At 50.0% G+C, this 21,367-nt stretch overlaps 1 protein-coding gene across 1 annotated transcript in view; it reads right to left on the bottom strand.

The window, feature by feature from the left end:
• PALLD (palladin, cytoskeletal associated protein) overlaps positions 1-21,367 on the bottom strand; it is a 369,544-nt gene that overhangs the window by 163,878 nt on the left and 184,299 nt on the right. The window contains exons 9-10 of the mRNA XM_068974720.1: positions 20,665-20,784; positions 17,909-18,218 (exon numbers count right to left, since the gene is read on the bottom strand). Of these exons, the coding sequence (XP_068830821.1) occupies positions 17,909-18,218; positions 20,665-20,784 (430 nt within the window). The remainder of the gene's footprint in view (positions 1-17,908; positions 18,219-20,664; positions 20,785-21,367) is intronic.

Here is a 21,367-nt window from a genome sequence, read left to right as displayed (position 1 = left end):
GACGCCTTCCACTAGTTTCTAGTCTATCTGATTTACGTGCTCAGGGTCAATGTTCTCCTTGTAAGAGTGAGAAACTTCTGTGAGTTCTCCAAACTATTCCACCCTGAAGATGGAGCTCCTAGTTTTCTAATCACATTCCAGTTAGGATTTCTTTCATGTGAATCCATTTCAGTGGAGAAAACAATTCCTTGTGAAGAATACACTGTCAGATTATGTAAAATAAACATATCACGTGTATTTTAATGTTTCTGATGAATCATGTTCTACACTTTGATTTGCCCTCAGATAACCTTGGTTTGACTAAGAATGGCATTATTTTAAGGTCAGAAAAGGGAAGAATTGCGCTTTGAGCTCAGGTTACTTTTGGAGACATTTGTAAACATCCTACACTTTTCTGAAATTTCTGATTATGCTCCCTGACCCTAAATATCATTTCCAACAGACCCTGAATTTCTGGACTGGGTGGGCAGCAACCGGCTTTCTCCAATAAAAGGCTACCAGCTTGCCCTACATCAGCTCAGGTTGTTTTGGGCTCACCCCCAGCAACACACATTAAGTTTCCTCTCTCCCTCATGACTCACGGCTCCTCTGAATCATTGCTACACTTGCTCTTCAAGTTATTCACCACCTGGCACTGAGTCTAAGTCACTCACCTACATGGAAACAAGAGAGGGAAGGGGCTACAAGAGAGCTGACCAGTAAGAGTTCTGCAGAAACTCCCTGTGGAAGAGGGTCTGTCCTGGGCTGCAGACACGGACAGGGGTCCTGGGCTGCCCGAAGTTTCCAGAGTTGTTTGTCATGGGAGGAGATGCAGACAGGCCTTGGCGAATTTAGAAACTTCTCCTTCATGACAGATCAGTTGGTTATTACAGGGCTTTGAGGGTCCCCTGTGGTCTGTGAGCAGTGTTTCCGGCCTGGCTACAGCGCTGAGCCTGCCCCAGAGAACAGACTGTCAACATTCTGCGGCCTTATGTAAGCATAAGTGTCCCCGCCCCACCCATCTCTCTCTCTCTCTCTCTTTTTTGGTTGTGCTATGCAGCAGGGGGATCTTAGTTTCCCAGCCAGAGACTGAACCCGTGCCCCCTGCAGTGAAAGGGCAGATCCTGAACACTGGACTGCCAGGAAAGTCCCTACTCCCCTCATTTCTGATATTCAGCATACAAAAGTTCACACATGTAATTTTCAGGAACTCTAGGGGACTTGAATGAAAACCAGAACTCCTAATCGGTCAGTGATTTTTCCATCCAATTTTTTCCTCACTACATTTTCTTTCTTTTTTTTTTTTTCCTCACTACATTTTCAAGGTGAAGCCGGGGTGGAGGGGTGGGAGGGAACATAACCTAGGAAAAATTCACTTGTATTTTGCAAGGTTTGCAAGTTGGTTATTTCAGAAACTTTCTCTATGTGTAGTCAAGGAACAAAAGAGTCATTGTCCACACTGCCTTAATGAAATTAATGCCAACAAAGGTAGGCAGCACCAGCTGGGTGCCCGCCCTGTGGCTCCGCTCTGCGCCAGCACATTGTCACCAAGACCACAGTCCCATGAAGCAGGCACACCGACACGCCCTTGACACGAGGAGGAACTGGGCTGGGGCGTGAGAGGCTCGTTCAAGGTCATCTGGTCTGCAGTAGGGGCTCTCCTCAGTCTACACTGCTTCCTGAGACTGGAAACAGCGTCCCTTTAACAACAAGGTCCGAAGTCACAAATGGGCTTTTACTAAAACGTGGTGGACTCAATGGATGCATTCTATTTGTGTTTCTTTCTTAGATCAGGGGTGTTAGAGGGGAGGGAGGGAGAGAGAACCACTGCGGTTTCACTGGGATACGAGTGAAGGGAGCCTCACTGACTTCCAGGACAGTAGGGTGGCAACCAGGTGCCCCCAGGAGCTGACACCAACAGGAAGGGCGCTCCCTGAGCAGCTGAAGGCCTGGCCACTAGCCTCCTCCGAAGGCGGGGGACGGCGGAGCAGAGGGCAGCCTGGGGGTTCCTGGGAGACCAGCTCCACCCATTCCTGGAGCCTCAGCCACGCCTCCTCCTGTTCTTCAGAGCCAGGAGGCTTCCACTGTGGGGACAGTGAGACCCAGTGACACCTGGCCCAGCAGAGGGAATGGGCTGAAGATAAGCACAGGAATCAGGTGGGTGTGTCCACCTAGGGTTGAGGCCAGCCCCGTCTCCCCCAGCCTCCAGATGTCTGCCAAGCAGTCCCTGCTGGTCCAGTCTTGGACAGGGAAGGAAATGAACCCTTCTTCTTTGGGAGAAACTGAGCAACCTACGAGGAAAGGCCTGTTGACCCTGGCATTTGGGGTCCTTGCCAAACACTAGGGGGACCGCTACCCGCCAGCAAGCCGCAGCCAACCAGTTTCCAGTCAGTGATCATGAGATATTTAAGGAAAACGTCAGACACAGAATTCAGGGCAAGTGGATACAAAAAAGCAAGCAAGAAAGAAAGAAACTTGAGGGAATAGAGAAAATGCCAAAAATGGTGGGGGACAGCTAAGTAACAAAAATAATGACAGTAACCCCCCCCACACCCCGATAAAAACATCCAACGATTAATAGCTGCAGAGAGATACAGGGCACGATGTCATCCCTGACACAGAGCAGGATGCCACAGAAAATCTAGAGAATGAGAAAGAAGACTTGGGAAATGAAAGTATGACTGCAGAAATGACAAATTCAGCGAAAGGTTTGGGAGACAAAGGTGAAGAGATCTACAGAAAGTACAATGAAAATAGGCAAGAAAAACACAGAAAATCAGAACCTCAGGCCTAATGCAGCAGTTCTAAACATCAGGATAATACAAGTTTTGGCAAGAGAGGACTGAGAGACTGGAGAGGAAGCAAAAAGTGATAGGAAGAAATTTGCAGAATGAATTTTCAAACTGTAACTATCCTACCTAAATATCCTGTATAAGGCTGGAAAAATACTGTGCATCACTGAGGAAATCTCAGAGCACCAGGATCAGAGATGAGATCTGACAGGTTTGTAGAATGAAACAATAGCTGGTCACACACAGAAGCCCAGAAAGCAGACTGGCCCTGGGCTCCTCCATGCCAGCGCTGGAGACTGGAAGACTCTGAAGCGAGTTCCTCAGAACTGCTAGGAAAAGCCTATCTGTCCCTGCAGACCCAGCCAAACTGCCAAATCAGTGTGAGGATACAATAAAAACAGTTTCAGACAACCAGGGTCATTTTCTGTCCAATTCTTTGCGACCCCATGGACTGAGCATGCCAGGCTTCCCTGTCCTTCACCGTCTCCCAGAGTTTGCTCAAACTCATGTCCATTGAGTCAGTGATGCCATCCAACCATCTCACTGTCTTTTGCCCCATCTTCCTCCTGCCCTCAAGCTTTCCCAGCATCAAGGTCTTTTCTAATGAGTCAGCTCTTTGCAACAGGTGGTCAAAGTATTAGAGCTTCAGCGTCAGCATTAGTCCTTCCAATGAGTAGTCAGGGTTGATTTCCTTTAGAATTGACTGGTTTGATCTCCTTACAGTCCAAGGGACTCTCAAGAGTCTTACTAGTACCACAGTTGCAAAGCATCAATTCTCTGGCACTCAGCCTTCTTTATAGTCCAACTCTCACATCCATCCATGACTACTGGAAAAACCATACCTTTGACTCTATGGACCTTTGTTGGCAAAGTGCAATCTCTGCTTTTTAATACATTATCTAGATTTGTCACAACTTTCTTTCCAAGGAGCAAATTATCTTTTATTTGGTTACAGTCACCATCCACATTGAATTTGGAGCTCAAGAAAAGAAAATCTGTCACTGTTTCCATTTTTCTCCCGTGAAGTGATGGGACCGGATGCCATGATCTTCGTTTTCTGAATGTTGAGCTTTAAGCCAAATTTTTCACTCTCCTGTTTCACCTTCATCAAGAGCCTCTTTAGTTTCTCTTCACTTCTGCCATAAGGGTGGTGTCATCTGCATATCTGAGGTTATTGATATTTCTCCTGGCAATCTTGATTCCAGATTGCACTTCATCCAGCCTGGCATTTCATATGATGTTAAATAAGTTAAATACGCTGGATGATGATATACAGCCTTCACATACTCTTCTCCCAGTTTGGAACCACTCTGTTGTTCCATGTCTGGTTCTAGAAGCCACTGGTCCTTTATGCTTTCTTTGAAAGCTACTGGAGGGTGTGTGCTTCTGGCATATGAGAGAGGAAAATGAAAAAATGAAACACTGGGCATTTAGGAGCCAGGAACCAAGAATAGAAAGAGGGGAAGGCACCGCAAAGATGACAGTGAAGGGGAGTCAGGAGGAACAGCTGTGCCCTGAGCCACAGAGCAGTTGGTCAAGAATGGAGAAGAGAATGCGGGGACTGCCAGGGGACACACCTGCATTTCAGACACTTCCACGGCAGGAAAATAACACAAGAAATGCAACGTTTCATGCACCCCAATGTTCACTGCAGCAGTTTTCACAATAGCCAGAACAAGGAAACAACCTCGATGTCCATCAACAGATGAACAGATGAAGAAGGTGTGGTGCATATACACAATGGAATATTACCCAGCCATGGAAAGGAATGGAATAATGCCATCTGTAGCAATGGGCCACTGCTAGATATCATCGTACTAAGTGAAGCCAGAGAACGACAAAGACCATATATGTAGAATCTAAAATATGACGCAAATGACCTTATCTATGAAACAGAAACAGACTCACAGACACAGAGAAGAGACTTGTGGTTGCCGAGCAGGAGGGAGGGATGGAGTGGGGGTTGGGGCTGGCAGATGCAAACCATGACAAGCAGAATGGTGGCACAGGGGACTACAGTCAGCATCCTGTGATGCGCCATGATGGAAAAGGATGCGAAAAAGAATGTGCACGTACATGTGTACCCGAGTGGCTCTGTTGCACAGCAGAAACGAAGAAAACACTGTTAAAACAGAACTTGCTCAGTTAAAGAAGAAAAAGCAGCAACACTGTTTAGAAGGTGCTGACTAGCTGCCCTGGTGGTCTCAACAGGACCCGACGAGGCTACAGATAGTTCATCGTGAAAAGAAGGCCAGGACCAGGACGGGAAATAGCCTGGGTGAGCCTGAGCACCGTGTCACAGACACGCCTCCATCAGACTGGCCTCCTGCACCTGCACAAAGGTGCAGAAACAGTTTCCCTGTGACTCACGCAACTCCTTACTTTGAAATGTTACATCAGTGTGACACATCCAGGTTGTATAAGTAGCAGCAATTAAGCATTTTCAGAGGAAAAATCTGCAACGTGTCTACTTACTCTTCATGCAGGACAACAGTCACTGCTCCCATAAGGATAAACATCCACCTACCATGTGCCTTTGTCGGCGGGGGGGAGTGTCCAGCCCATGGTGGAGACTCTCAGGTTATGACTGCACAGAATGGTTTTTCCCTCCTGTAATCTCCACAATAATCCTGTTTCACCTGAGACAGTGTTCTGACTACACACTCAAGTCAACATGGGCCATACATGAACAGATTGTTTCTTAGAACAAGACATGCTCACACCACAGGCAACCATCGACAAAAATAAAAAAGGCAACCCACCAAAACAGAGAAAATATTTGTAAATTATATGACCAATAAAGGGTTAAAACCCAAACTATACAAACACCTCACAGGACTCAACAGCAGAAAAAAAAAAAAAAATGAACAGCCTGATTAAAAATGGGTAGAGGACCTGAACAGACATTTTTGTAAGGAAGATACACAGATGGCCAACAGACACCTGAAAAGATGCTCAGTATCACTAATCATCAGAGAAATGCAAATCAAAACTGCAAGGAGGTATCCACTCACATCTGTCAGAATGGCCATCATCTAAAAGTCTGTAACTGATAAATGCTGGAGAGGGTGCGGAGGGAATGGAACCCTCCTACACTGTCGGTGGGAAGGTAAGTTGGTGCAGCCACCATGGAGAACAGTAGGGAGAGTTCACAGGACTTAGAAACAGAGCTACTCTCTGGGCCAGTGATTATACTTCTGGACATTTATCTTCAGGAAATGAAATTGCCATTTTGAAGAGACAGCTGCACCCCATGTTTGCTATAGCTCCATTCACAGCAGCCGAGACACGGATTCAGCCTAAGCATCCATCAATGGACGAATGGTAAAGACAGGAGGGTGTCCCCATCTCTCCCGTGCTTCTACACACACACACACACACACACACACACACACACACACACACTATTCAGCCATAAAAAGAAGGCAACTCTGCTCTTTTTGACAACATGGATGGACCTTGAGGGCAGTATGGTGCATGACAGACTGAGAGAGACTGAACCTGTACTTCATGACCTCATCTTTGTGTGGAATCTTTAAAAGAAAATCACAAAACCCAAAACACTGGAACTCATAGATACAGAGATTAGATTGATGGTTGCCAGAGTCTGGAGGTGGTGAGGGGTAAGTGAAATGGGTGAAGAGGGATCAAAAGCTACACACTTCCAGGTGTGAGATAACTAAGTCGGGGATTTAATGGACCACATGTTGGCCGCAGTTAACCATGCTGTGCTGTGTATTTCCAAGCTGCTAAGAGAGTAGGTCTCCAGTGTCCTCCTCACAGTGATGGGTATTAAAAGGACTTATGGCAGTGACTGTTTCACAATGTTCACATATATAGGAAACACACTGCACATCTTAACTAATATGCTGTTCCACGACAATTATTACTCAAGGAAAAAAATTAATAAAAAAAGATCGAAAAAGTTGTTGTCTATAAATTTCATGTGAAAGTAGATCACAGGGGAAATTTGACACTGGGGGAAAATGACTCAACCTGGGAATAAATCCAGAGTAAATGAGAGATTGCTCACAACCAAGTGGGATGCAGCGAGCTAGAGGAACTCAGTTATTTTCTCATATAGCCCTAAATTAGTTTTAGACTCTGTGGAGTTGGATCATAAAGAAGGCTGAGCGCCAAAGAGTTGATGCTTCTGAACTGTGGTATTGGAGAAAGCTCTTGAGAGTCTCTTGGACTATAAGGAGATCAAACCAGTCCATCCTAAAGGAAATCAGTCCTGAATATTCATTGGAAGGACTGATGCTGAAGCTGAAGCTCCAATACTTTGGCCACCTGATGCGAAGAGCTGACTCATTAGAAAAGACTCTGGTGCTGGGAAAGATTGAGGGCAGGAGGAGAAGGGGACGACAGAGGATGAGACCACTGGATGGCATCACCGACTCAATGGACATGAATCTGAGTAAGCTCCAGGAGATGGTGAAGGACAGGGAAGCTAGGTGCACTACAGTTCATGGGGTCACAGAGTCGGACACGGCTGGGTAACTGCATGACTGAACAAGACCCTGTGGAGTGTACACTGCAGGCTAGGAAGGATCTGGGAGACAGAGGAATTCAAAACATTAATTTATCATCTACTCACAGTGTTGGAGTGACTTCTGGTCATTTTCCAGAGGTCAAGCTCTTAAGCAAAAGGCCATTCAGCTCAGGCCAACCTCCCACCCAAACCCAAGACACAGAGACAGCCTGGCGGGACAGCTTCCCCAAACAGGCCCAGTTGGGGCCTGTCCGCGATGCCTGTTGTCTGCCTGGACCCCCTCAGCCACAGGGTTCCACCCAAATCCAGCTCTAGGTCTGAGGCCCAGTCTACATCTGGGTGGCGTCTAGCTCATCACCAGCCTGCCTGCACGCTGCCAGGCGCTCAGGTAGGAGGAGAGGCTGAGAGCTGCAGGCCCGGATGCGGAGCAAGGGCAGACGGGCAGGCGGCCCCAGCTCCAGGGCTCCCGTTTCCGAGGCGCCCTCCTCCTCCAGAACGAAGGCGGCACTGCAGAGCCGGTCCCCCCTCACTCCACCCACTCACGACTGTGGGAGAATTCCAGCTTACTTACACTGCTTCCTACGGACTGTGTGCGAGTGGTCTTTGACCTGTCATTACGTGCAGGAGAAAGCCTCGTCGTTTCCCCGTGGGTGATACACAGTGACCACGGGGGCAGTAGCCCTTGGCGGAAATCAACTTCTCAAGTAACACACGGACGGGGGCCATCTCACTGCTTCTAGAAACTTCCACATGCCATTTTTGGTAAAAATTTAAACTTCTTCGTTATCTTTCTCTCCAGCAAGACAGCTGTATAGTGTCAGACTGTCACAGTAAGGACGAGACCAAATACAGTCCTTAAATGCAGGATAATGAGAACACATGAAGTGAAATCCCTGCTGTTTCTCTAGGAGGCCTCACTGTGGAACCCTCTCCTCTGAGTGTGAGACTGCTTTGTGACATACTGCACACTGGCTGTAAAGGACGCTGCTCAAGGGAAACAACAGCTTCGTGAAGGAGAGGAGGGAATCAGACGATAAACACAGTCTCCCAGAAGGAAGCTTCCCCCCCGGGCCAAACTGTCCAGAGGGCCAAGCTACAAAGTCCAAGTTAGAAATGGCAGGAGACCTTTCAGGGTGCCACACAGTACTCAGGGCGTGTTTGACGGCATTTGTTTTTCTTGTTGCAGACAGTACTGCACACAATGATACATCCCAGAAACCAGATGGCATGGCAACTATTTTCCAATGAAGAGAGAAACAAGGACAAGGAAATATTTGTGGTCTTTCCAGAAATCTTTCACAACCTTCACATTTAATGGCTATTACTAGCAAAGCAGAAAAGTTTGCAATGATAGCCGAGCCACATAATTACCCATGTGTGACCGATTTATAAAATCTTCTGAGATAAAAAAGCACACCAGTGAACTGGACCTACTGTTTGTGGTTCCCAACATGCAGAGAGAAGGGAAAATACTTGGAGAGTATGCTAGTGAATCCACGGTGTCACTAGCTTCATACCAGGCGGCTGGAGTCACAAAGACCATCTGCAAAGATACACCCTCAGCCTCATAGACATACAAGGGGGACCCACAGGACGCTGAGAACCGAAGCAGGGCATACAACTGGCACATTCCAGGGTTTCTGAGTGAAGATGGGGGAGAGATGTGAGAGGCAGAGACACTAACTGAATGCTTTTGTTTACAAAGGCTTTTGAGCATCATCAAAAACCTTCAGAGTCAATACATATCTTTCCCAAAGCCTTGATCACAGGAGGCACCCACGTCACCCTCGTGTGACCTCCACACCCAGGATCAGAAGATGGGAACCTCCCACAGCAAAGCTGCAGGTCCTGACTACAATTAATTCATAGCTTCCTTTTGAAGAAGGGAGCAAACTTGTGTGTCAGTTTACACACGGTTATCCAGCCAATGTGTCTCATGAAAATCTACGTGTTTTATCCAACTCGTTTAATAAGGACCTTATTCTTAAAACCAAATGAAAGAATATCCAGTTCCCTGCCACATATGGAAAAAGTTTTCAAAAACCAACATCCATTCCAGTGCTCTCCACGAGGTTTGTGTAATCATAACTTAAGTAAGGAAACAGTCATCCCTAGGTTTGCTGAGAAAATGAGCAGTCTGCTTTTACACATGTAAGAGGAATTAACTCAAATAAAGCTCCCTGTGACTAATATTTTCACCATTAGGTGATGAATTCCGTTCAGTGAAGGATCTACATGGTCACAGAAAAAAAGAAATGGATGGTAAAAAAAAAAAAAGAAAAAACCAGAAACAAAATTGGCAACCCAATGTTGGTCTGTTGCAGCAGACAGAAATAAATTCTCTAGTAGTAAAAGTTGTAGACACAAACTGAAATTCAATACCGATGGGTTAGAGACTCACTAGCTGAGAATGACTGTCTTACAGTATCAAAATCTAGGAAAGAGGTTTGTGCAATAAAAACCCACTCACAGTCTTCCCTGGATGGAAGAAGTGGGTAACCACAGAACGAACACACTGCTACGATGGAAATAAAATGAGAAGTGATGAAAAAACAAGTGTGAACTGGACTGGAGATGGTCATCTGCTTCTCAGTACTAACACTGTGCCTGGGTCGCTGGGCGTGAAACCCCAGCAGGTGACCCCGGGCGCCTGACGGTCCTGACCTTCCCCTCCCTCGAGGAAGCCTGGCCCTGCCTCTCCTCCCGGCCCCCCTGCTCTGGTCCCACAGAGCCCCCTCTGCAGGGTTATCTGTGGGGTCCTTATTCCCACACAACACCCCGCCTCCTCGAACAGTGTCACCGGAAATGCTTCTGTACTGACGCACGTTACTGAAGTCTTGAGAATGTTAGGGAGTCTGCTGTGATCCTCTCTGGATCACGTGGTCCAGAGTGGTCTCATGTGGTCCTGGACTTCCTGGTCCACTCCGAGGACAGTGCTGATCCCCCCGGGGTGGCCGCCTCTCTTCAAGGTCTCTGCGCCCACCCAGCACCCCTCTCCCCAGCTTGATGCCAGCCCTGGCCAGGTCCTCACTCTGCTGACAGCTTCACTGATTCCCTTGGCCATCATCCATGTAAACGTTCCTCTAAAGTGTCCACTTTGGGCTTCCCTGGAGGCTCAGCTGGTGAAGAATCTGCCTGCAATGCAGGAGACCCTGGTTTGATTCCTGGGTTGGGAAGATCCCTTGAAGAAGGGATAAGCTACCCACTTCAGTATTCTTGGGCTTCCCTTGTGGGCTCAGCTGGTAAAGAATCCGCTTGCGTTGCGGAAGACCTGGGTTTGATCCCTGGGTTGGGAAGATCCCCTGGAGGAGGGCATGGCAACCCACTCCAGTACTCTTGCCTGGAGAATCCCATGGACAGAGGAGCCTGGCGGGCTACAGTCCATGGGGTCACAGAGTCAGACACAGAAAAGTGTCCCCTTTGGACTCCCTGACCACCTTCTCCATGCCGTGACATCCTGTCCTGCACCTCAACTGGACACTCAGACATCCCTGGAATGCCTCAGCCGCTTGCAACGCCCTCTGTCTTGAGGTTTTGAACGTTCAGCATCCTCTCCCCCTTCGCTTGCTCCCCCACCTCCCTGTTCTCCCATCTCCCCTCCTGAGCCATCTTCATCCTTGGCGTCCATTCCCTTGACTCCTAGCTCTTTTCCCCTCAAGCCTCAATCCGGCTTCACCTGCTTCCCTTTCTGACCCAGCAAGCGCCCGGCCAGTGGTGCCAGCCAAGGAGAAAGCCTTGACGCAGTGTTCACCTTGGAGGGCAGACCACGGCTGTCACCGAGTCCTGAGACCAGGCTCCCTGGGGGCGCCGTGGGCCAGTGTCCAATCCCAATGGGTTCTCCCCATTTCCACAAGGCACACAAGTCCGATCCTGGACTCCCTGACCTCTCTCGTCGCTGGCCTCAGCCTTGCTGGCTCTTATTCATCCCATTCGCCACAGCCCCTCTTCCTCTGCTGGCAGGTATTGTTATCTGACTCGGAACCTCAGTCTTCCTTTCCGCGTCTCTTCTCCTTCCCCAGTGCTTCTGAGCCGGAAGTTGCATCCTACTTTCTGTGTGAGGCCCTGTGTGGACTGGCCTCTCAAGGCTGATCTGTAAAACATCTGGCTTATCTGGACTTTAAGATGGAAATGTCTGACTCCTGTCACTTTTATCCCAACGCCTGAGACACGCCTTTGGAGGAAGGGGGTGTGGCTGGTTCAGAGGAGAGGCGCACAGACAGTGAGTGAGCAGCGGAGTCTGTCTGGAACACAGGGTGTTCTCCAGGGAGGGCTCCCAGGAAGTGGTCACAGCCCACGGGGAGTCCAGGAGCCCCCGGCGTCTGGGAGGAGAGGCGGGCTCGGGGCCAGGGGGTTGGGTGGGAGCTCACGGGCCGCAGCCTCCTGACTCCAGCTGTGCTCAGAGCTGATCAGCCCAGGTGACTGAGTTGAGGCTGTACAGAGGGTGGAGGACGGCAGAGACAGGCTACAAAAGGGCTTATTTTGTTAACGAATTTTTTAAATTGGATTTTTAAAAAAGCTGTCTCTGTTTTGTTTTTTCTCTGGTCATGCCACAAGGCATGCGGGATCTCAGCTCCCCAAGTCAGGGACAGAACCCGGGCCCCTGCATTAGAAGCGTGGAGTCTTAACCACTGGACCACCAGGAAAGTCCCAGGGCTTCTTTCTTTTAAAATAACACTTGTAAGCATAAAGGAACTCATATTGTTGAAAAATCAGTTGGGAAATCAAGTGAACAAGAAAACATCATGTGCTCAGCAGCCCACCTCCCTGACAGCTCCTGGTAATATCTGCTGTATTTCCTTCTAACACACAGTAGGAATTTTACTTATTTTTTTGGCTATGCTGTGTGACCTACAGGATCTTAGTGCCCTGACTAAGGACTAAAAGTGCCCTCAGCAGTGAAAACATGGGTCCTAACTGCTGGACTGCCAGAGAGTCCCACACAACACACATTTAGTTTGTTGAAAGAGTACTTCTTTTTCTTTCACAAAATTAGTATTCAGCTCATACATGAGTTCTTCTCGTAGTTTTCGCTCAGCACTTTTGTTACTATTTGGACACCAGTTCACAGCACTGTCTCTGGGCACGTGGTTCATACATGGCTCCGTCTTTCCTCTGAGCCAGGTCTGCCTCTTTAAAAATAAAAGGTCTCTAGCCAGCAGGGGGAGAGGGCAATGGCACCCCACTCCAGTCCTCCTGCCTGGAAAATCCCATGGACAGAGGAGCCTGGTAGGCTGCAGTCCATGGGGTCGCTAAGAGTCGGCCACAACTGAGCGACTTCACCTTCCCTTTTCACTTTCATGCATTGGAGAAGGAGGAAATGGCAGCCCACTCCAGTGTTCTTGCCTGGAGAATCCCAGGGACGGGGGAGCCTGGTGGGCCGCCATCTATGGGGTTGCACAGAGTCGGACACAGCTGAAGCAACGCAGCAGCAGCAGCGGGGACTACGTTTTCTAGCTCACTTTGTGATCACTCAAGGGGCCCTCATATGCACTTAGACAAGATGAGATGGATTCACTGGAGAGACATTGCATCATCACGCACTCGTTCACAGAAAGCACCTAATATTTAAGATGAACACAAAGCATTCTTCTGGATGGCTGAGAACTACTTCCAAATATACGTAGTGTTATCAGCAAATACTTCCAACTCTATTTTAGACACAAGATGGACTCAAGCTTCTTTTAGGACATTTCTGTATCTTTAAGGACTTCATCATACCTACTGGGAGAGGGCTCTCTTTGACCTTTGTTCCTTACTTTGCCCCCAACTGCTTTCCTCATTTTCTCTTTGTTCTGTGTGTTCAGATCTAGCAGGTAAGGCTTAACCTAGGATAGAACCTAGGAGATCATTTGTGTTTTAAAGCCAAACAGGCAGAGTGACAGAATTCAAGAGTGAGATCCTGAACCCCAGCCAGCAAAGGTGAAAGGAAGGAAGACTGCCAGCGTTCTGACGGGGCTGCACCTGGGGCCTGGGCCGGGTCCCACATAAGCAGGATGGGGAGGAGCAGCCAGCAGCCCTGGAAGGTAAGCAGACGTCCGCATCAGACAGCGCTGACCCGTCAAGAACACGCACCTTGAAGCAGCAGTGTGCCTGCCCTCCAGCCAGCAGGCGGCAGGGTGCAAGGATCCCTCGCTTTTCCACACATCTCATGTTCTCTATAGCATTGTAAAGTAAGATATTCATAAAAGGTGACACAGAAGAAATGAGGAAGTGAAAAGGCTCCCAAATCAAGTACCCTGGATGTCTGGGTACTTCTCTACTGTAACTCCATCGGTGGGATTTTCATTTGATCCTTCATAGTCACTCAACTTCTAGGACAAGCGGGTCAGTGGGAAGTACCGTCAAATGAGAAAACTCTGTGGTTGGTGGGGACAGAGAGCAGGGACCCTATGGTGTACCTGGGTCAGAAGTAACCCCGAGGAATGAGGTCACTCTAAACAGGAGAGACTTCTTGCTCTTTGTGGGTCTGTTCTTCTTTCATTCATTCAAAATATTTCTGTGCATTTACGGTTTGTCAGGCCCTGATCGAGGACCCAGCAAAACGGCAGTGAGAAGACAACGAGGTCTTCCGCGTAAGAAGCATCCCCATGGGAGAAACATCACCCAAACCAGCCTGCGGGCAAGTGAGCAGAGATCAGAAGTAGCTCCGTGCTGTGGGGACAGCAGAGAGTGTGGTTTATGGGGACAGCTGGGGACGCCTCAGGGCAGGTAACAGGGAACAAAGGGGCAGCCATCCATCTGCAGCCCAAAGACATGCCAGGGAGTCAACACTCCAGGCAAGGGGACCCCACGCCCCAAGTTCGTGTCTAGGAGTGGGCTGGGGACCATGGGGAGCTTCCAGGCAGGGCAGGTCCGGCTCAGTGACCCTCTGATGAGAGGGTCCAGGCTGCCCTCCTCCTCCTGTCTGCTCTCCCCACTGCTTCTCATCATGCGGGTGTCAGCCCAGAACTGGACCAGGCGACACAGTAGCAGCAGCGCATTTATAGGGCCTGTCCCGTTTTAAGATAAGCGCTGCAGGAAGAACCGGGGCTCTCAAGGTGGGAGCGAGAGCAAGGAGGAAGACGCAAGGGTCCCGAGGAGCAGCCCATCTGAGAAGCCATTTGGCTCTTTCAGGTAGGAATCCTGACACTGCTTCCTGCAGGGGCCAGGGCGGGGCAGTGAGAAGCAGAGGAAGCTCCGGCCACACCTCGGGCAGGTGGCCGAGCAGGGAGCGCTGCAGGGTCACGCCGCCATCCACAGACACAGGTGGGGGCTCTGAGGCAGGCGGAGGACCCGCGCTCGGCTCACAAGCGTGCACCGTCTCCCTGTTGAGCGGCCCTGCGTCCAGCACAGGGACGTGCCCCGGCTTCCCCTCCTCTCCTCGCCTCTCGCCTCTCGGATGCCTCATCGGCTCCTTCCACACAAGAGGAAGACATCAAAGAAGCAGGAAGCAACAGGGTCTGACAGCGGCATCCGCTCCTTCCACGCCTCTGGGCCTGGTGCAGGCGGTGCGCTTGGTGAGCGGACAGGACCTGCTTCTCTGTGCTCTCCACGGCCGCCTGCTCAGTGTGGCCCCGAGGTCGCCCCAGGTTTGTCCCTGGAGGTGCCACACGCCTGTGTCTTTCAGGGACCGCTTTTCGGCAAGAATAAAGAGACAGGATTTTGTTTCCCATGAACAACCGAGTGGTGTATTTATTTTGCCTCTTCAGGCAGCATTTGTAGACTTATTCGGTGGGCCCTGAACAAGGACGATAACATGACAAGCAGCTCACAAGCTGGTTTACCTCCCTTCCCTCCTCTTTCGCTCTGATAAGCACTATGATTTCAGCCGCATTTCACTTCTCTCCTGTGCACTGCGAGGGACGACGCTGCGTGTCAGACACGGAGACTCTCGGACCCTCTCACGGCTTCCCTGGGTGCAGTGAAAGTGCCCTCTGATCTATGGTGCGGTGTGTGGGCACCTGGAACTCACTAAACGGCCATGCTCAACCCCAGGGAACTCACACCGGAGGGGCAGAGTCTGAGCCAAGGACATCTCCTTGGGAGTGAACGTGGGAGCCCACAGCCCTGGGCCGGGGTGCACCCTCAGGGCAGAGGCAGACCGCAGCCAGGGGCTGGGAGGGCGGCAAGACCCGTGCTGGGGGTTTCTGTTCTAGAATCTTGCTGCAGAAAGGAATTCAGGACATTCCTATCTTTTCATTTTAGTCTTTTTCCCCCCCTCTCATGATTGCTACTGAGCTATTTGAGAGGAAAAATACAAAGAGATTTTCCTTCTAACAATGACACTTTTCAGGACTCTAACGAATAAAATACCCTTTTCAGATTCACTTAATAAGAGTAAATATTTAAATTCCTACTATTTTCAGTCCCTCCTAATTGTTTCCTATTTTTTTGGTTACAAATGATTCAGATGAATGGTATGCCATAAAGTTCCCTACCCACCCCCCAAATATAAGCCTCTCCTTTTCAATGAAAAGGAGTAAAGTCCTGGGTTGATGAAAAAAGATTCGAGTGGACCAGTTTTTCCACTGCTAATCATAAGATGCAAAATTTCGCTTTTTCCCAAAGTATGAAAAGAAACAGACATGTATAAGAATTTTACTTATTATAAGAATTTTATAGTGGTTACATTAATCACTGACACCCTGGACATCATTCCACATTATCTATAGATATCATTCAGCGGCATTCCTATCAACGGATACAACCTTCAAAACAATGAGCCAACCTTCTCAGATAACAGAGAAAGGGGTGGAAGGCCTCATACCAGACCTTGGCACTGGTCCCCTCAACCACTTCTGTATTGTTTGACCTGCCACTTCAAGCATGCACTCGCTTTGTGATGAAAACAAAATTTTAAAAAGTGCTAAAATTCCTAAGAAAATTTAAAAATTGATAAATATGTTGGCAGGGTCAATCACCTATTATTTCCTCCACAGTAACTGGAAGGTACTCATACAACATGGACATCATGAATGGATGCTCTAAGGACACACTTACACACAAAGATTTGAAAGCAGAAAGCAGGACAAAACCTGCTACCAGCGATGTGACTTCTAAGCTACCAAGTCTCCCTCAATTTCCTCATGAAGGGAATTTAGACACTGAAATCCACCTTCCCTGGACTTGACTTTAAACTGAACACTGACTAGCAAGCAGATCATGATGTCAGTCTGGAAACTTGTGCCCGAGCCATTCAAGTAGCTCTTAATAACCACAGAAGTGTTCCGTCCATTTTTTATAGACATCCCCCAACACAGTTGAGTCAGAGCTGAAGAGCGGCTGAAACCCCTGAGATATGGAGGCTGCGAGGCCTGTGAGCAGCTCCTTCTGTTTGCTCTCCTGTGATTTATACTCAAGAGCCAGCAGGTCTTTTCAGTGGACATCTTCCCTCTCTGCCCTAGGAGGGCTGGTCCCTTGCTTCATCCAAAGCACTGCAAATACACACTCTAGGTGCAAAGCTAAAAGCAGACAGCAGAGGCAATTAATTCAGTGGGCTGGCGCTACAGGGGCATAAGCCTCTCTTCAGATGGCCTCTCTGAGCTGCTGAGACCTGTCCCGCATCTCAGGGGGGCTTTGTCTAGGTGAGGAACATGCTACTGTACAGCAGCCCACCGCCCACAAAACGTGGGCGGCAGATACAGGAGAAAGTCTGAGATGTTCATTGTCAAAGATAATAAAAGCAAGTTCTGAAGCTGCCATACAGGGCAGTGCAGAAGTTTCCTTTCACAGAAGTGCCTGCCCATCTGTTGACGCAGGCACTCCTCTGGCTGACTTGTTATTTGAGTGGTCTAATAATGCCCACAAAACTGCCCAATAAACAATAAAGTGATGAATGAATGTAAGATGCCATCCTAATCTGAAAACTAGCCTGTTCCCACAATGAGCCACAGGCAGGGGGAGGAAGCAGTCACTCCTGTCCTGAGACTGCCTTCCAGCCCCACAGCACACCCCTCCGCCAGACAGCGAGGGGAGCACAGGCCCTGCGGAGTCCATCCTCACGGAAACACGGCCTCAGTGATAGGATTCCCGCCGACCTCCGTCAGGGCAGGGACTCAGCTCCACTCGGCTCAGAGGGATCCTTTAACTGACACTCTAACGGGTTCACCACCACCCTCCCCAGTGGCACCAGCGCAAACCGCGCATACACGCGTCACCATCCTTTTTTAACGGTGGGAACCAAGCAGGAAGGTGGTGTGGGTGGAAGCATGCCTTTCGTGGAATCCTGCACCCAGCGGCTTGGGCTGGGAGAGGCACTCTCCCTCCACCCCTCCAGCAGCCTGCCACACCTGGAACCTCCATCTTCAGCCACAGGCTCCGTGCTTAGTCAGGTTTCCTCACCGACTCCTTCACTTAAGACAGTGGCAGTGATTTTCACAGGCCAGCTCTCAGCAGGCCCTTCCCCACCTTATGAAGACACCTCTGCCCCGGGCAGGACACCTTCGCAGCTGAAACCAGCTATGGTTTTTAGCAAAAGCCAGGTTGAACCAAGCCTCTCATGTATTTCTCTGCTTTGGGGTGTTTTTTACATTTCAGAGGCCCCATTGAGTAGCAAGGTCACACAGCCGGGACACCTGCCTGCAGGAGGCCTTGCCCGGGGGGAGGTCTGGCCCCTGGGCCCCTGGCAGAGGCCGGACCGTGGACGTGCGGCAGGGGTACTCACAGCTTGGGCTTGGCGAGCAGAGGCGGGGGCTCCTTCACGGGGGACAGCAGGGCGGACGGGCTGGGGAGGGCGGTGCCGCCGTCAGCTCGGCCGTTCACCACTCCATTCACTCCGCGCGTAGGGTGCACACGGGTGGCTTCCCTGTCGGAAGCAGAGCTCAGCCCCAACTCGGGGCCGCTCTCGGGAGGGGCGTCCACCGGCTTCTGCGCCACCAGCTCGAAGGGGCTCGCCTCCCATAGGGGAGAGGGCAGCGGGAAGTGGCCACTGCCGGACTCTCCTGCCGAGTCGTAGCCGCAGGTGTCTGTGCTGGCTGAAGGAGGGAGAGGAGGGGACTCGGTGAGAGGGGCCAGCCCCTTCCCACCCCACCCACAGCCTGGAGCCCAGCGGGGGCTGCTGCAGGACAGTGCTGGAGGGGGCGGGGGCGGGGCGGGGCAGGCTGGACTTCATCTCCCAGGTGGCTCACAAGTGGGACCCCAGTTACCAGGTTATTAACAAATTTCAAACAGGAGCTAAAAAAAGATGGCAACAGATTACTGGTAAAGACGATCGTATATGCAAGGCAGCAAAAGAGACAGAGATGTAAAGAACAGACTCTTGGATTCTGAGAAAAGGCAAGCGTGGGATGATTTGAGAGAATAGCATGGAAAAATGTATATTATCATATGGAAAATAGATGACCAGTGCAAGTTTGATGCGTGAAGCAAGGCACTCAAAGCTGATGCACTGGGACAACCCTGGGGGATAGGGTGGGGACAGAGGTGGGAGGGGGTTCAGGATTGGGGGGACACATGTGCACCAGTGGCTGATTCAGGTCAGTGTATGGCAAAAACCACCACAATACTGTAAAGCAATTATCCTCCAATTAGATAAATCTGGGCTTCCCTGGTGGCTCAGATGGTAAAGCGTCTGCCTGCAATGCGGAGAGCCGGGTTTGACCCCTGGGTCGGGAAAATCCCTCTGGAGAAGGAAATGGCAACCCACTCCAGTACTCTTGCCTGGAAAATTCCATGGACTGAGGAGCCTGGTAGGCTACAGTCCATGGGGTCGCAAAGAGTGGGACTGAGCAACTTCACTTTAAATAAATTTAAAAAAGAAAAAGACCACACAAACACTGTCAACGGACGCCACTTCGTCCTGTCTGTTTCAGCCCAGAACACCCTACCTGTGCTTCGCTGAGCTTAGCTCAGGCTACAGAGGTTCTCTGTGCTGAGCAGTGGGAACTCACTCCTTCACTCGTCTGTCCTAAAGCCAAGCGAGGCTCTTGGGGAAATGTCTTACGACCTCATAGGGAATTATTTCCCATTCAGAGGACTGCTGCAGCTGTGACTCAGTGCAGAACACACTGCTCATTACTCTCAGTGGAGAACGGAGAGCATCCTGACACAAGGGTGTGTCTTCCAAAGGACCCTGTGCCCCACCCAGCAGGGCTTCTGCAGTGTCCTGAGGATGCTCCCTGGGGTGAGCAGAAAGCTTGAAAACAGCTCTTGATCACGTTTGGCCGAGAGTAGGTTTACCCCTGAGAAAAATGGGAAATACTACTTGCTAATCTCAGTCACACAGACGTGGAGCGGAGCTGTGGCTTCATGGTCAGAGCACTGCACCTGTGCTGGGGCCATTCGCTGGGATCATCTTCAACCCCAAATCAAATACTGGGCCCTCTCTGTGGCTCCGATCACAACCCTGGAGCCTCCTGTTAACAGAGTCCTCAGTCCTGCCGGCAGAGCCCTGTGAAGGAGAACTTTACAGCTCCTTTCTTACTGAGGATGAAGAATCAGGAATCCCTCCCACCGCCCTAAACTGGTTTGTCTATGTCTCTGCCGCCCCCTACCAACCAGCTTGCTGGCTTCCAGAGAAATCCCTTTGAAACTTCCAGAGCATTGTTGAGTCCACCTCCAGCTGACGACTGCCTCCTGACCGCGGTGCTAGGTGCCGCCTTGGTCAAAGAGGTATTTTATAACCGTTGTAAAATAACAGAAATATCGCCATAAAATCCAACTAAGGCTAGTTAATAATAGCAGAATACTCATGTCTGACTCTTTTGTGACTCCATGGACTATAGCCCACCAGGCTCGTCTATTCATGGAATTCTCCAGGCACGAATACTGGAGTGGGTTGTTATTCCCTTCCCCAGGGAATCTTTCCCATTCAGGGATTAAACCCATGTCTCCTGCATTGCAGGCAGCTTCTTTACTGGGCCATGAGGGAAGCCCCAGAAAACAGTTAACTAAAGATCAAAGAAACAGAGGAAAAGAATGGTTTCACGCTTTCTCTAAGTGCTAAGTTTCTGAGTTTACAAAAATGCCCCGACATTCTCAGAGGTTAGTTTGAACAATAAAACGCGCTGCTTGAGTGTTTGGGAGGACTCAGCTCCCAGTGAAATCTGGTTTCTACAATCTCTGCTGCTTGTCTGGGTCTACTGAGCAGGGTTAAACAGTGACTAACTCGCCCTGGTGCCTCCCGATCCCCGCGTCATGCCGGTAGGCAGGAGGACGCGGGCAGCCAGCAACATTGTTCCCAAGACAGAGAACACACACCTGAAATAGCTGCCTACGTGTGTTCTCTCACCACACTATCATCACCCTGTGTTTTCAGCTCTTGTTTCCCACTGCCCAACCCCCGTCCCCAGCCGCCCCCCCGCAACCCAGCGCCCCCCACCCCAGCCTTCTGTTTTGTGATGAAGCACGGATTCTTAGCATGACTCCTGGAGGCTGGGCAGTCCTCTGGGCAGTCCTTTCTGCAGTGGGGACCTGGCATACCTGAGGTGACCACCAGCTGGGCAGTGCTGGCTGCTGAGCCGTAATCATTGCTGGCCGAGCACGTGAAGATGCCAGCGTCCTCGGGGAATGTCTCTGCGATAACCAGGGTGCAGATCTCCTCTGGAAGGAAGAGAACCGAGTCACTCATCAGAGGGCACCCACAGGGTTGCTCCTAAGAAGCCAGACTTCTGACTTCTAACCCAAGCAAATTTGGTAGCAGTTATCATGGGGTCACTTTAGGAAGTATTCACAGTGCAATCTCTTGACATTTAATTTAGCTGTTCAACCTGGTGGCAAAGCTCTGGAGTCAGACAGATTCTTGGTGATTGTGGCTAAGCTCTGTCTTCATCAGTCTTGGCTTCTTTGCCTATAAAACAGGGATAACGTGCTCCTCATGAGGGTACTGTGATGAGGACACAAGAGGTTTGCAAAGCGTGTGCCCGTACGCTCGGTACGTGGGAGATGCCAGCCCTGCCTAGTTTGGCTGATGTTCATGAAATTTCTCAATAACAAAAGAGCTGCTCAACTGAAGCCCTTACTGGGGACATCAAGCTTCTCTGAGAAGCTAACAATGGGGAAAAGAGAACATAATGGGGAAATGTTTGACTGCAGACAGTTACTCTGGAAGCTACTGTTACACAGCGTGGCTGTCTTCTGTGGGGTGAGAAGCACAGACTCTGGGACCAGAGACCAGGGCACGAAT

This window comes from Capricornis sumatraensis, chromosome 6 (genome assembly GCF_032405125.1).
Source record: "Capricornis sumatraensis isolate serow.1 chromosome 6, serow.2, whole genome shotgun sequence".
Lineage (NCBI taxonomy): Eukaryota > Metazoa > Chordata > Mammalia > Artiodactyla > Bovidae > Capricornis > Capricornis sumatraensis.
Note: the sequence above shows the minus strand (reverse complement) of the source record. Positions and strands in the feature narration are given on the sequence as shown.